The sequence below is a fragment of the Loxodonta africana genome, chromosome 9 (genome assembly GCF_030014295.1).
Source record: "Loxodonta africana isolate mLoxAfr1 chromosome 9, mLoxAfr1.hap2, whole genome shotgun sequence".
Lineage (NCBI taxonomy): Eukaryota > Metazoa > Chordata > Mammalia > Proboscidea > Elephantidae > Loxodonta > Loxodonta africana.
In genome coordinates, this window is record NC_087350.1 from 114,121,763 (window position 1) to 114,135,054 (window position 13,292).

General features: G+C 45.4%; 1 protein-coding gene across 6 annotated transcripts in view; it reads left to right on the top strand.

The window, feature by feature from the left end:
- The window catches only part of DOCK8 (dedicator of cytokinesis 8), a 216,811-nt gene that overhangs the window by 79,093 nt on the left and 124,426 nt on the right, over positions 1-13,292 (top strand). For all 6 annotated transcript variants that reach the window (XM_064290563.1, XM_064290562.1, XM_064290567.1 and 3 more), the window contains 5 exons: positions 2,366-2,489; positions 6,641-6,853; positions 8,148-8,233; positions 10,583-10,649; positions 12,518-12,667. In XM_064290563.1, coding sequence (XP_064146633.1) covers positions 2,366-2,489; positions 6,641-6,853; positions 8,148-8,233; positions 10,583-10,649; positions 12,518-12,667 — 640 coding nt within the window. The remainder of the gene's footprint in view (positions 1-2,365; positions 2,490-6,640; positions 6,854-8,147; positions 8,234-10,582; positions 10,650-12,517; positions 12,668-13,292) is intronic.

A 13,292-nucleotide genomic window follows, 5' to 3' on the forward strand; every position in this document is an offset into this window, starting at 1 on the left:
CAGAAAATTGAATTTTAAGTGTTTCAGATAGAGTGTATGAACTTCTTATGCGAACATCTTAAAACTGTGGGGAAGTCTTAGAAGCCACCTCAGGTCCCTGCCTCACCTGACAAAGAAACAGAGGTTCAGAGCAAAGTGACTAGAGGATGGGCACTGAACCTCAGGGAGGCAGATACATGTCTGCCTGTGTGCGTGTGTATATGCGTGTATGTGCACGTGTGTGTGTTTGCATACATGCATGTTACGGACGTGTATGCACATGTGTGTGCATGTGTGGTTAACGTTCACCTGTAAATAAACACTCAAGTAAATAGGTGCGTTTTATGAGACGAAAAGTCAAGGTAAAGCAGATACGGTTCTGGTCGCTAAGCCCCCCACACAGCAGGCCTTTAGCGAGGCTCCTTCCCAGCTGGGACTTCTGGGGCCCGGATGAGTCTTCTGTGAAGAGGCATATGGCATTGAACATGCCTCAGTACTCCTTGGAGTATACAGACCCTAAAAAAGGCCAAGGGCAAATGCCAAAGGCTGAAAATGGAATTTTAATTTGCTGTTTGCTTTAAATCTTAGAACTACTTAGTTCATTCCTCTGGGCATTATTTTCCCCCCCGTTAAAGTCAATTTTTCAGGAAAACTCATCTCTGACTCAGTGTATTGTCATTAAAAAAATAGTAAAACAGTTGCCTTTGAGACCAACTCACGGTGACCCCATGCGTGTCAGAGTAGAACTGTGCTCCAGAGGGTTTTCAATGACTGATTTTTTGGAAGCAGATCACCAGGCCTTTCTTCTGAGGTACCTCTGGGTGGGCTCCAACCTCCAACCTTTTGGTGAGCAGCTGAGCACATTAACTGTTTGTACCACCCAGGGACCACGACTCCACAGGTTTGGGTTAGGGCATTTCAGGTGGCCAGGAGACATTGAAAATGGCCAGCAGGAAACTGAAATTAGTCCCCAAGCTGTCTTGGCTCTCTTCCTGGCTGTTCCTGGTATCCTTTTACTAAAAACAAATTGCTTGTCTTCAAAGCACGATGATATCCAAGGAGAGAGTGCTGCTCTCCCTACAGGGGACACTTTGCCCGTTGCCGTCGAGTTGATTCTGACTCATAGTGACCCTCTAGGACAGAGTAGGACTGCCCCATAGGGTTTCCAAGGAGTGGCTGGTGGATTCAAACTGCCAACCTTTTGGTTAGCAGCCGAGCTCTTAACCACTTAACCACCAGGGCTCCACAGGTGACACTGAGACATTTTAATTTATCTTTAATTCATTAAACACTTGCTCTGTGTTCACCAGGGTGCATAACCCTGCACCCCAAAGGGTTAGAAATGCTGTATTTGGATCATCACTAGCTCTCCTACGTTCTCTGCTCTGTCTGCTATTTGGCCTGCCTAATAAATCCTCAACCTCCCTTCACGTCCTGCTCCCAACTTACTCAGTAGTGTTTCTAGTAACGTGGGAATCCAAGCAAGATGCCTGCATGTTTGTGCAATTGCATTCTCTGGGAAGCCTTTGAGTCGTAGGAGCCCAGGTGGCGCAGTGGTTAAGAACTGAGCTGCTAACCAAAAAGTCAGCAGTTCGAATCTACCAGTCACTCCTTGGAAACCCTATGGGGCAATCCTGCTGTGTCCTATAGGGTTGCTATGAGTCAGAATCAACTCCAGCACAACAGGCCTTGGTTTGGGTCATAAAAATGGGGAATAGTACATACGCTGGTTTCTGTAGTTATTATTTGGCCACTTAGGTCTGTTGCCTTTTCCAGAATGTTCTAATTTCATTCTCCAGGGGAAAGTGCTAGGCATTATATTTCAATACCCTTTTTCCATAGCTACACATTTTTTAAAACACAACTTCTGCTGGAGTTCAAGGAGCATAGATTAAGAATGTTAGCCAAAAGTTTTGGTGGCTACATCATGGATTTCTATTTTTCCTTAACCACGCCCCTCCTTTTTTATTCATTTTTAAGCGCATTGCTGTGCAGATGAAATGTTTTCCTCTATTTTTATCTTCAAACGATCTTTATTTGCTTCTTCTGCATGCTGCTGGATTTATCCTGGCCTCTTACACTTTGGCTTGTAGCCAAATGCCCCACAGCTGAATGACTGCCCCTCTGGATGCCATCCTCCCAGGCCGGCCCTGCCTTCAATAGCAGGCCAGCCAGAAGGCCACCCCGGATCTCGTGACAACAGAGCCTTGTAGTAGCCCCGCTGCATAATTAGACGTGAGCATTTACAGTTGGTCCTGTCTCTGCAAGTGCTTTCAGACTTAAGTCCAAACTTAGGCTGTTACTTTCATGTCCAAGCTAATGGTTTTGCCCTTCTCCCTCTCTTTTCTGTCTCTCTTTACAAATTGAATAATAACAACCACAAAAGGAATCAAGGGAGCTCGGAGACCTGCGGTTTTAAGAAGACTGGATCCCGAAAAGATTTTCACAAGACGCTGCAGAAGCAGACATTTGAGTCAGAGACCTTGGAGTACGCTGTACCCAGTGCTCAGGTACTTCCTGTCAACACGAGGTCACCTGGGTTACCTGGTACCTGCAGGGTTCTGCCCAGGGCAAGCTGTCGACTTGTTCTTAGCTGAAATAAAACATAGCCTCGCAGAGTATTAGAAGAGGAACTCCAACATCTGAGTCAGGGACACCTATTTCCCAAACTTGTTTGTAACTGCAGTGAAAACCCAGGAGCTCAATAAGTAAAGTAGATCAAAGTGGAGCATCTCTAATAAATGGGGCTGTGACAATTCCTGCAGAAGCTCGGTGGGGTCCCAAAGGCAGGATGTTGTTGTTGTTGGATCCACTGGCGGATTCTAACTGCCAGTTGTTGGGTTAGTGCCCAGCACTTAAACTCTGTGCCACCAAAAACCCGTTGCCATTGAGTCAATTCCGGCTCATAGTGACCCTATAGGACAGAGTAGACCTGCCCCACAGGGTTGCCAAGGTTGTAATTTTTACTTTACCCAAGCGGATTGCCACATTTTTGTCCCATGGAGAGGCTGATGAGTTCAAACCGCAGACCTTTTGCTTAGTAGCCAAGCGCTTAACCAGTGTGCCACCAGGGCTTCTAAGTGACCACTAGGCAGTGTTGTTGTTGGGTGCTGTCCAGTTGATTTTCGACACATAGGAGCCCCATGTGATAGAGTAGAACTGCCCCATAGGGTTTTCTAGGCTGTAATCTTTACAGAAGCAGATCACAAGGTCTTTCTCTGGTGCGAAGTCACTGGGTGGGTTCAAACTGCTGATCTTTACAGTGAGCAGCCAAGCGCTTAACTGTTGTGCCACCAGGGCTCTGCAGAGGGATTAAAAAGCCAGGCTCTGAGGCCAGTCTGCCCCAGTTCTCTTTGTGGCCATGCCACATGCCAACACTATAACCTTAGGCAAGATGTTTAGCCCTACGTGCTTGCATTTCCTCCCCTGGAAAACCCGATAATTATAGTAACTGTATTGTCCATCAAATCTATTCCACTTCTCACGGTCAACTCCACTTCGATTCTGACACTGACTGAGTGAGTGCAATCGATCCAATTCCAATTCAAGTGCACCTGCAGCACTTCTTCCCTGACCCTTACCACCTGGAGCTCTGCCAGACCTCACAAGTTAAAGAACACCATCCTCCACACTGCCAGGTCTGCCCAAGGCTTCAGCCCGTGGCTTCGACCTGGTTCTTTCCAGTTCAGTCATGGCTGACGATGCAAAACTGGAGCAGACCCTAATGTTCCCAATTTGGGTGTTCTGGACTGGAACGGGAAAAATAACCAGTCACATCCCTGAAATGGGGTACTCAGAAGAGGCGTGGTGAGCCCTTTCAGGAGCCTGATGCAGGAGACTGGATTATTGTCAGGACTGCGGAGAGCCACACACGTTCAAAGCAGCGCAGTAGGCTGCCATCTCTGAGCAGGGCAGTGCTGTTTCCGACTCTGCTCCAAATCTGAGGGGCAAGAGGTTCGGTTGCTATGCAATGTGTACACTGCCCTTGTTTTGTAAGAAGGCCATTAGGTTTCTAGCAGGGCTTCGAAGTATAATTTTTTCCCATTCTGGTTACCGTTCTGGAGCACCCAAATTGTAAACTTTAGGGTCTGTTGCGGTTTTACTTCCTTGGCCGTGAGTGAACCGGGAAGAACTGGTTCAAAGCCCTGCTTCTGATGCTACTCACAAGCTTGGGGGTCCCCAGATCCCACTCACTTCTGACCTACTGGCTCCCGCTATTCGCTCAGGTTCAGTAATTCACTAGGATGACTCACAGAACTGAGGAAGGCACTATACTTAGGTTTACAGTTTTTACTATAGCAAAAACGATACAAATGAAGAGACCCAGAGGGTGAGGTCAGGAAGGATTCCCTGTTTAGAGCTCCATGTCCCAAAAGGGGATGCACTACCTCCCACATGTATTGTTGATGTCTATCACCAACCAGGAAGCCCATGGAGTTTCCACGTCCAGAGCCTTTATTGCTGTGGGAGTAGTGCAGAATAGAATCGTGCTATGTGGGGTTTTCAAGGCTGCAACCTTTTGGAAGCAGATCCCCAGGTCTTTCTTCTGAGGTTCCTCTGGGTGGGTTCAGACTGTTAACCTTTGGCTAGTATTCAAGCTCTTAATAGTTTGTGCCACCCAGGGATCCTAACACTTTATTAGGGCTTCATTATGTAGACATGGAGCCCTGATGGTGAAGTGGTTAAGAGCTCGGCTGCTAACCAAAAGGTTAGCAGTTCAAATCCACCAGCTGATCCTTGGAAACCATAAAGGGGCAGTCCTATTCTGTCCTGTTGGGACACTATGAGTCAGAATCAACTCAATGGCAATGGGGTTTATTTTGCGTTATGTAGACATGATTGATTGAATCAACGCTCTACCTTCCCATGAGGCCAGGCTGATATCATGAGGGAAGAGATTGGAGTTAGCAGAACCTAGAACCTCCAAAGAGGGGAGGAAGCGTGGCCAAGGAGGAGGAATTGCCCTGCTGGTATTAGTATCTCCAAGGCAAGTGCCAAAAGCAATTCAATTCATTTTCCCCAATCTCTTAGGAATTCTAATCCAGGCAAAAGAGTTAATAATTATGGTATTAATATTGATTATTGCCAGCACATTAAGTTTAGGTCAAATTTATAATCTGGTTGATTAGCCCTTTCTGAGTAGACACATGCCACAAAAAAGTGTGTAGTGTATAAAAACACGCAATGGCACGTCCACTTAGTGAAACTTAAGGAATAGCAAAAAAAAAAAAAAAAAAACCAAACCCAGTGCTGTCGAGTCAATTCCAACTCATAGTGACCCTATAGGACAGAGTAGAACTGCCCCATAGAGTTTCCAAGGAGCGCCTGGCGGATTCGAACTGCCGACCCTTTGGTTAGCAGCCGTAGCACTTAACCACTACACCACCAGGGTTCTCAGGAATAGCATCTTAGTGTAAATCGTGTAGATATTTATAACTGATCCACCTATATTCTTAGGACATATTGAATATAGTTACTTGTTCTTTGCCAAATCTTTGTTTGGCATGCAATTTCCCACTACCAAGATATTCCTAATTGAAGAAATCTACTCTGTGACTGATTTAAGATGCGTTTTTTTTTTTTTTTTTTTTAATGTGTTCCAGCTAACAGAGGATACTGCTCAAAGAACAAATGTTCTGCCTCCTCTGGCTTTCCTTCTCCTTTTTGGGGGGCAGGCAGGTGCATGTTCCTGTGAGAGTTACAGAAGTCCTGTAGGAAAGGGTTCCCAGAGCCTCCTCTCTGTCTTTATTATTGTTGTTGCTGTTGTTAGGTGTCATCAAGTCAGTTTTGACTCATAGCAACCCTAGGTACAACAGAATGAAACACTGCCCAGTCCTGGGCCATCCTTAAATTGTTGTTATGCTTGAGCCCATTTTTGCAGCTACTGTGTCATTTTTGGGTGTCAATCCATCTCATTGAGGGTTATCCTCTTTTTCACTGACCCACTACTTTACCAAGCATGATGTCCTTCTCCAGGGACTGGTCTCTTCCTGTCTTTGGGAGCATAATGTTCAGCTTTGGGGTTTATATAAGGTTTAATTTGGGAGGGTCCTCAGTGATGATCTTATTTTACAATTTGGAAAATCCAGTTCAGGAGTTGAGGTTACCATGGGGTCTCTTCCTGCCCCAGTTCAGCCTCTTTGTCCTGCTTGCACCCTATTCCCTCTCTGTCTGCTCGAGCATGAGACTTGGACATGGTTCATAAGAGACTTGGCTGCCAACCTCCAGAGAAGAACAAGGCCCAAGCTCATTGGAACATAGTACGGTTTTCAAACCTTTCCGCAAAGACTGGCTTATATGCCACCAAGGAGTACCAAACCAAACCCGTGGCCGTCAAGTCGATTCCAACTCATAGCAACCCTGCAGAACAGACTAGAACTGCCCCTTGGAGCTTTCAAAGAGCAGCTGGTGGGTTCAGACTGCTGACCTTTTGGCTAGCAGTTGAGCTCTTAACCACTGTGCCACCACGGCTCCAACCAAAGAGTAGGAAAGAGATACTTCATTTTGGGATTGTCAGGCTCGCAAGTGAAGGCATCATTCTGTCAAACTCCTTGAGGCCTTAGATTCTGTAGACCAAAGCTGGAGCAGCACTGGGACATCCTAGATTCCTAGTCTTCATTTTCCACCCCGCTGTCTCACGAAGGTGTGCCTTCTCGCACAGACAGGCCCCCGGAGCTTGCGTGTGCTGTGTGACGTGTCCGGGAAAGGTCCTATCACTGCCTGTGACTTCGACCTCCGCAGCCTGCAGCCTGACCAGCGGCTCGGACACCTCCTGCAACATGTCAGCGCCGAAGACTTTGAGCGGCAGAATGAGGAGGCCCGGAAGACCAACCGGCAGGCCGAGCTGTTCGCCCTCTACCCGTCGGTGGACGAGGTGGGTGCATGTCTCAGGCTGGGGCATGTCAGGGGAGACCCCAAGAGCAGGGTATGATCCCTGTTGTTGTTGTGTGCCATCGAGTTGATTTTGATGCATGGCAACCCCGTGTAACAGAGTAGAACTGCCCCATAGAGTTTTCTAGGCTGCAATCTTTACGGGAACAGGGTGCCAGGCATTTCTTTTCAGGCATCTGTTGGGTGGGTTCCAACTGCCAACTATTCAGTTAGCAGCCGAGTGTAGAGCTGTTTGTGCCACCCGGGGACCTTGTCTTTGTGTAGAGGAATATAACGAAGATGCAATGGTAGTTCCGATTTAAGGGTTAAAAGTTACAGTTGTTGTTGCCATCTCCGGTTCATGGCAACTCTATGTACAAGCATAACAAAACTTTGCTTGTGACCCATAGGGTCTTCGCTGGCTAATTTTCAGAAGTAAATCACCAGGTCTTTCTCTCTATTCTGTCTTAGTCTGGAAGCTCTGCTGAAACCTGTCCATCACAGCTGACCCTGCTGGTATCTGAAATACCGGTGGCATAGCTTCCAGCATCATAGTGACATGCAGGCCACCTCAGGATGACACACTGACAGATAAAAAAATGGCTGGTGCAAATGTTACTATAAGGACTTGATATAGCTCTTTAAGTTGTTCGTCCCTGGGTGGTAAAATAGGCAGGCATATCTTTTAATTTGTCATTACTAGGCTTTCATATACTTAGAATTTCAGTGAGTTCTAGCTAGGCACATCTATATAGAATCTGTAAATTCAACCCCAAATCTCTTATTATCTTTTTATGAAAACAATGAATGGAGAAAGAGGCTCTGTGATAGCACTGAAGGTCTCTATCCTGAAGCAAACTATTCTGATTCAGATCTCGGATCTGAAACTCATGTATTTACAACTAATGCCCTTTGGCTGGAGAAATATTCTGAGTGTGTACTTGAAGCAGGCCAAAAAAACAAAAAACAATAGGTATAAGATTTTGCAATGCCATCTGGTGGATATTACTAAGCCATACCCATGTCCCGTTTCCTTCCTTCCTCCCTCAGTCTCTTTGTCTTCGGTGTGTGGGTTTCTGGAAGGAGAAAAGCTTTGGCCTAAGTGCTGACTCTGATGGCTGGGGGTTGGAGAGCAGTCTCTTGTAAAAGTCGGGATGTTTTTCTGCCATTAGAAATAAGCAAATGCGAGTTGACTCTGGCAGTGAGGGTGGCCTTCCCTCCCCTGGGTTGAGTCCAACTGGACAGCCACCCCTCCTGGAAACTCACTCCTGATCTCTTTGCAATGTGACTAATAACAGGAGGATGCTGTGGAAATACGTCCGGTACCAGAATGTCCTAAGGAACATCTGGGCAACAGAATCCTGGTCAAGTTGCTGACCCTGAAGTAAGTATCAGTTCCACATTACCCATGACATTAGGATTCATCTTACCTTTTAGATACAAATTGTGTCTTTATCATCAGATCTTGAATGATATTATTATATTATACATTATTAAAAGATAATTTTTATTCATTTTTAAAATAATTGATTTTATTTCTTGTTGCTGTTCTTGAGAAAATACACAGCAGAACATACACCGATTCAACCATTTCTACACCCACAATTCAGTGACATTGATGACACCCTTCCAGTTGTCCAACCACTCTCACCCTCCCTTTCTGAGCTGTTCCTCCCCCGTTAACATAAACTCACTGCCCCTAAGCTTCCTGTCTAACCTTTCGAGTTGCTGTTGTGAGTTTGATCCCATATAGATAGTTCTTTGAAAGAGCACAATGGTCACAACAGACATTCTTTACTAGTTAAGCTGAGCTATTGTTGGGCTTTAGAAGACTTCAGGGGATATTTTTGGTTTAAGGTAAGATTATTTTAGGGTGATAGTTTCAGGGGTCATCCATCCTCCCTGCCAACGCACATTTAACAGTGACCAGAGTAGAGAGAGCGTCCTTCAGGAAGCCCGACACCATTGTCAGCCCTCTCCCTGCCCCCACAGGATGCCTGGCGAGGCTGATTTTAAATGCAGTGAGTAGCTCTGCTGTTAGGGACAGAGGAAGTCTCCCCGGTGATGCTCATCACCAAGCCTTCTAGACCGTTCCAGTAAACAAGCGGCACCTATTCTCACAGGTGGTCAAACATGGCCCGTTAATACACATGTGCTATTAAAAAAAAAAAAAAAAAAAATGAGTCACTTGGATTTCTCTTAATGGAAATTGCCAAGCGATTTTTTCCTCCAACTTTGAAAAATGAAATTAAGTAGAATTGAGGTATTGCCTAGTGCACCTGGCCTGCTGAAAAACCAGTTACCACGGAGTGCATTCTAACTCGTAGTGACCCTGTATGTATCTTAAATAGCATTCATACCCACACTGACCTGCAAGAGGAGTGATGGACCAAAGATAAGGTCCTACAACTTTGAGTAAACTGGATAAAAGGAAGAAAGTTCTTATAATAAACCTAGAATGTTAAAAATATGAATAGTAAAAATTGAGCATTAATGTTAAAAAGACACATTTTCCCGTTGACCTTAATAAGCGGGGTTCTATTTATAATCCTATAGGTTTTATCAACAAGGGAATTTTTAAAAACTCATTGAGATATACAAATGTCTGTGTTTTGCTTTTGAGAAATACATAAACCTTGAAGGATACAGAAGGAATTAGGCCTGGCATGATTTTGCAAATGCTTGTAGCAGCAAGAAAAAAAAGAAGACAATAAAAATATTTTTCTATTTTGTGTTTCAAGGGAGGGAAAAAGTCTTTTAGTTTAAAGTTTAATGCCATCTTAGGCTTGGAGGGGCCTTCTAGGTGGTGAATTTTCAGTGTGGGTAAGATTTAACCCAGGAAAATTATTTGAAATGCAGGTTTTGGGAGACCTCCCTCTACACCACCCCGCTCCCCCAAGAGATGCTGGTTCACATTTAGGTCCTGGGTGGAAACCAAGGAACCTGCATTTTGACAAACTCTTTGGAAGTTTGTCCCAAGCAGTTTTTGGGAGAATGTACCATCTACCATGATCTCAACTGATGATAAATTTTCCACGAGCTTCTCATATTTCTCAACCAAGATCCCAGTAAAAAACCAAATCCATTGCCGTCAAATCGATTCCCTGATGGTGCAGTGGTTGAAGCATTCGGCTGCTAACTGAAAGGTCAGCAGTTCAAACCCACCAGCTGCTCCTTGGGAGGAAGATGTGGCATTCAGCTTCCATAAAGATTATAGCCTTGGAAACCCTAAGGGGAGGTTCTACTCAGAGTCCCAGTGTGATTCTCATGGAGCCCTGGTGGCACAGTGGTTAAGCATTTGGCTACTAACCAAAAGGTCAGCAGTTGGAATGCACCAGCCACTCCTTGGAAGCCCTATAGGGTAGTTCTACTCTGTCCCATAGGGTTGCTATGAGTCAGAATCGACTAGATGGCAATGCGTGTGTGTGTGTGTGAGATTCGCATATGTATGGAGTTATCCAAACACGTCTGCATTTTTAACCATTTCCTATGTCCAGGTGGAAACCCTGGTGGAGTAGCGGTTAAGTGCTACCGCTGCAAACCAAAAGGTCAGCAGCTGGAATCCACCAGGCACTCATTGGAAACTCTATAGGACAGTTCTAGTCTGTCCTATGCGGTCACTACGAGTCAGAATCGACTCTATGTCAATGGGTTTGGTTTTGGTTTATGTCCAGGTACTTTCAGAAAACTCAAAATTAGCCAAGTTACAACTATCTCTCTCTTCCTCTCCCAGGTTTGAGATTGAAATTGAGCCTCTGTTTGCCAGCATTGCCCTCTATGACGTTAAAGAAAGAAAAAAGGTAAGCCACTGTAACCTTGAGGGTGGCAGAGAATAGCCCATCTGTGAGGTACACAGACCATCCCTGATTCTCGGGTTCCCGTTTTTAAATCTCACTTCTGTGCAGCAAAGACATCTCAGATTTGAGAGCATGCGACCTCTGATGGATCCAGTTCTCTTGCCTTTGTAATTTTTGAATGGATGATCTGAGAACATTGGTGATATATGTTCTTTGCAGAATCTTTCAGGGAAAGGTCTGTTGGAGGTGGTGGCTGGGTTGGGATACAGAGAGAAATAAAATAGCACATGGGGTCCCCATAAAACAAAGCCATTTAAATACGTTGTTGACAAGCTGGAGTGTGCACAGAAAGTTTCCTCACCTTGGGCATGTTTTGCACCGTGAAATGGGCTCATTGTTAACGCAAAGCATCTTGGCAGTAAAAATCTTCATACCCCACTGGGGAAGACCTCAGCAAGTGCAAAGTGCTTTTGAGCAAAAAGAATTCTGTGACCCACAAATCCCCTTGAGTGTTTTTGTGGTTAGTCATTTTGTAACACTTAAAGAGGAAGACCCTCAACAAGATGGATTGACCCAGTGGCTACAACAATGGGCTCAAACATAGCAACGATTATGAGGATGGTGTAGAGCTGGGCAGTGTTTCCTTCTGTTGTATGCAGGGTCACTGTGAATTGCTCGACAGCAACTGACAACAACGACAAAGGAGAAAAAATACCAAAACCAGAGCAGGATGTTTCAGTCCCTCTTTACCCATAACCCTTGTAGATTTAAGGAAACATGTGTCTGTTGAATGAATATTAATAACCCCTGAGATTTGTATGAGGGTAGGCTAATGGCTGTAACAAACAGACCCTCAAATTCAGTGGTTTACAGCAATGGTTCTCAAACTGTAATACATATCAGAATACCCTGTGTTGTTCAGTCAATTCTGATTCGTCGCAACCCCATGTGACAGAGTACTGCCTCATAGGGTTTTCTAGGCTGTAATCTTTACAGGAGCAGATTGCCAGGTCTTTCTCCCTCAGAGCCGCTGAGTAGATTTGAATTGCCAACTTTTTGGTTAGCAGATAGCTGCAGAGCACTTAAGTGTTGTGCCACCAGGGCCTCTCTGAATACCCTATAAAAAGAAAAACCAAACTCATTGCCATCGAGTTGACCCTAAAGGACAGAATAGAACTGCTCCATAGGGTTTCCAAGGAGCGCCTGGTGGATTTGAACTGCCAATCTTCAGTAAATCACAGATTGCTGGACCTTACCTGCAGACTTCTTGATTCAGCAGGTCTGAGTCTTTGGGTGCCAACAACGTCTAAGGGCTTGACTACTAACCAAAAGCTTGCCAGTTCAAACCCACCCAGAGGCGCCTCGGAAGAAAGGCCTGGCAATCTGCTACTGAAAAATCACAGCTTTGAAAACCCTATGGAGCACAGTGCTACTCTGACACACGTGGGGCTACCATGAGTTGGAATCAACTCCATGGCAACCAGTTTGGCTTTTTGGGGGTGGGGCCTGAGAATCTTCATTTCTAGCAAGCTCTCAAGCGATGCTGATGCTGCTGGCCTGAGAGCCTTTTGAGAACCACCCGCTTAAAGAACAAGAAGTTTCTGTCTTTGTGTCTTGACATCATTGGCACTCTGGAAATACTGGCTGCTGGATAAGAATGTGGATGTTTTGGGGAGTCTCTCTCAAATCGCTTCCACATATCTAGAAATTGTGGCAAAAGATCAGATTTTCTGAACCGTGTCCTTGATTCCACCCATTCCTCTGTTGAGATGTTTTTGTGTTTTTGCACTCCTTTGTTTTTTTTTTACCATGTTTAGACCATGAGAACAAAACAGTTCTGACTTCCCGTGCCCTCTGCGGTTCCTTTACAGATCTCAGAAACTTTCCACTGCGACCTGAACTCGGACCAGTTCAAAGGCTTTCTGCGCACCCACACCCCCTCCGTGGCGGCGTCGAGCCAGGCGAGATCTGCGGTGTTCTCTGTCACCTACCCCTCCACCGACATCTACCTGGTCATCAAGGTATTAAACATGATCTGATTTGCATATCCTGTTGTTCCCATGGCCGCTTCATCTCCAGCACATGTCTGGGGTGAAAGAGATATCAGGGAGTGTCTGCTTGTCTTCTGCAAGGTTCTTTTTGTTTCCTTCTCAACTTCCCTCTTTCTTCCCCAATACGAGAAAATTCTGTGCCAGAAGCTGGAAAGACAGTGCATTTTGGACTCTCCCGGCCCTAGGTTTGAATCCTGATTTTACAACTTAGTAGCGATATGACTCTGGTCAATTACCTAACCTCTCTGAGACTTACTTTCCTCATCCATCAGGTGGGGATAATAACACAGATCTCAAAGAGTAGCCGTGGAGAAATTGGAGCCTTCTCATCCATTATTGGTAGGAATGTAAAATGGCATAGCTGCTGTGGAAAACAGTTTGGCAATTCCTCAAAAAGTTAAACATAGAATCACCATTACTATCGAGTCCACTCCAACTCATAGAGACCTTATAGGACAAAGTAGAACTGCCCCATAGGGTTGCCAAGGAGACGCTGATGAATTCGAACTGCTGACCTTTTGCTTAGCAGCCCAGCTCTTAACTACTGCGCCACCAGGGCTCCAGAATCACCATATGGCCCAGCATTTCCACTCCT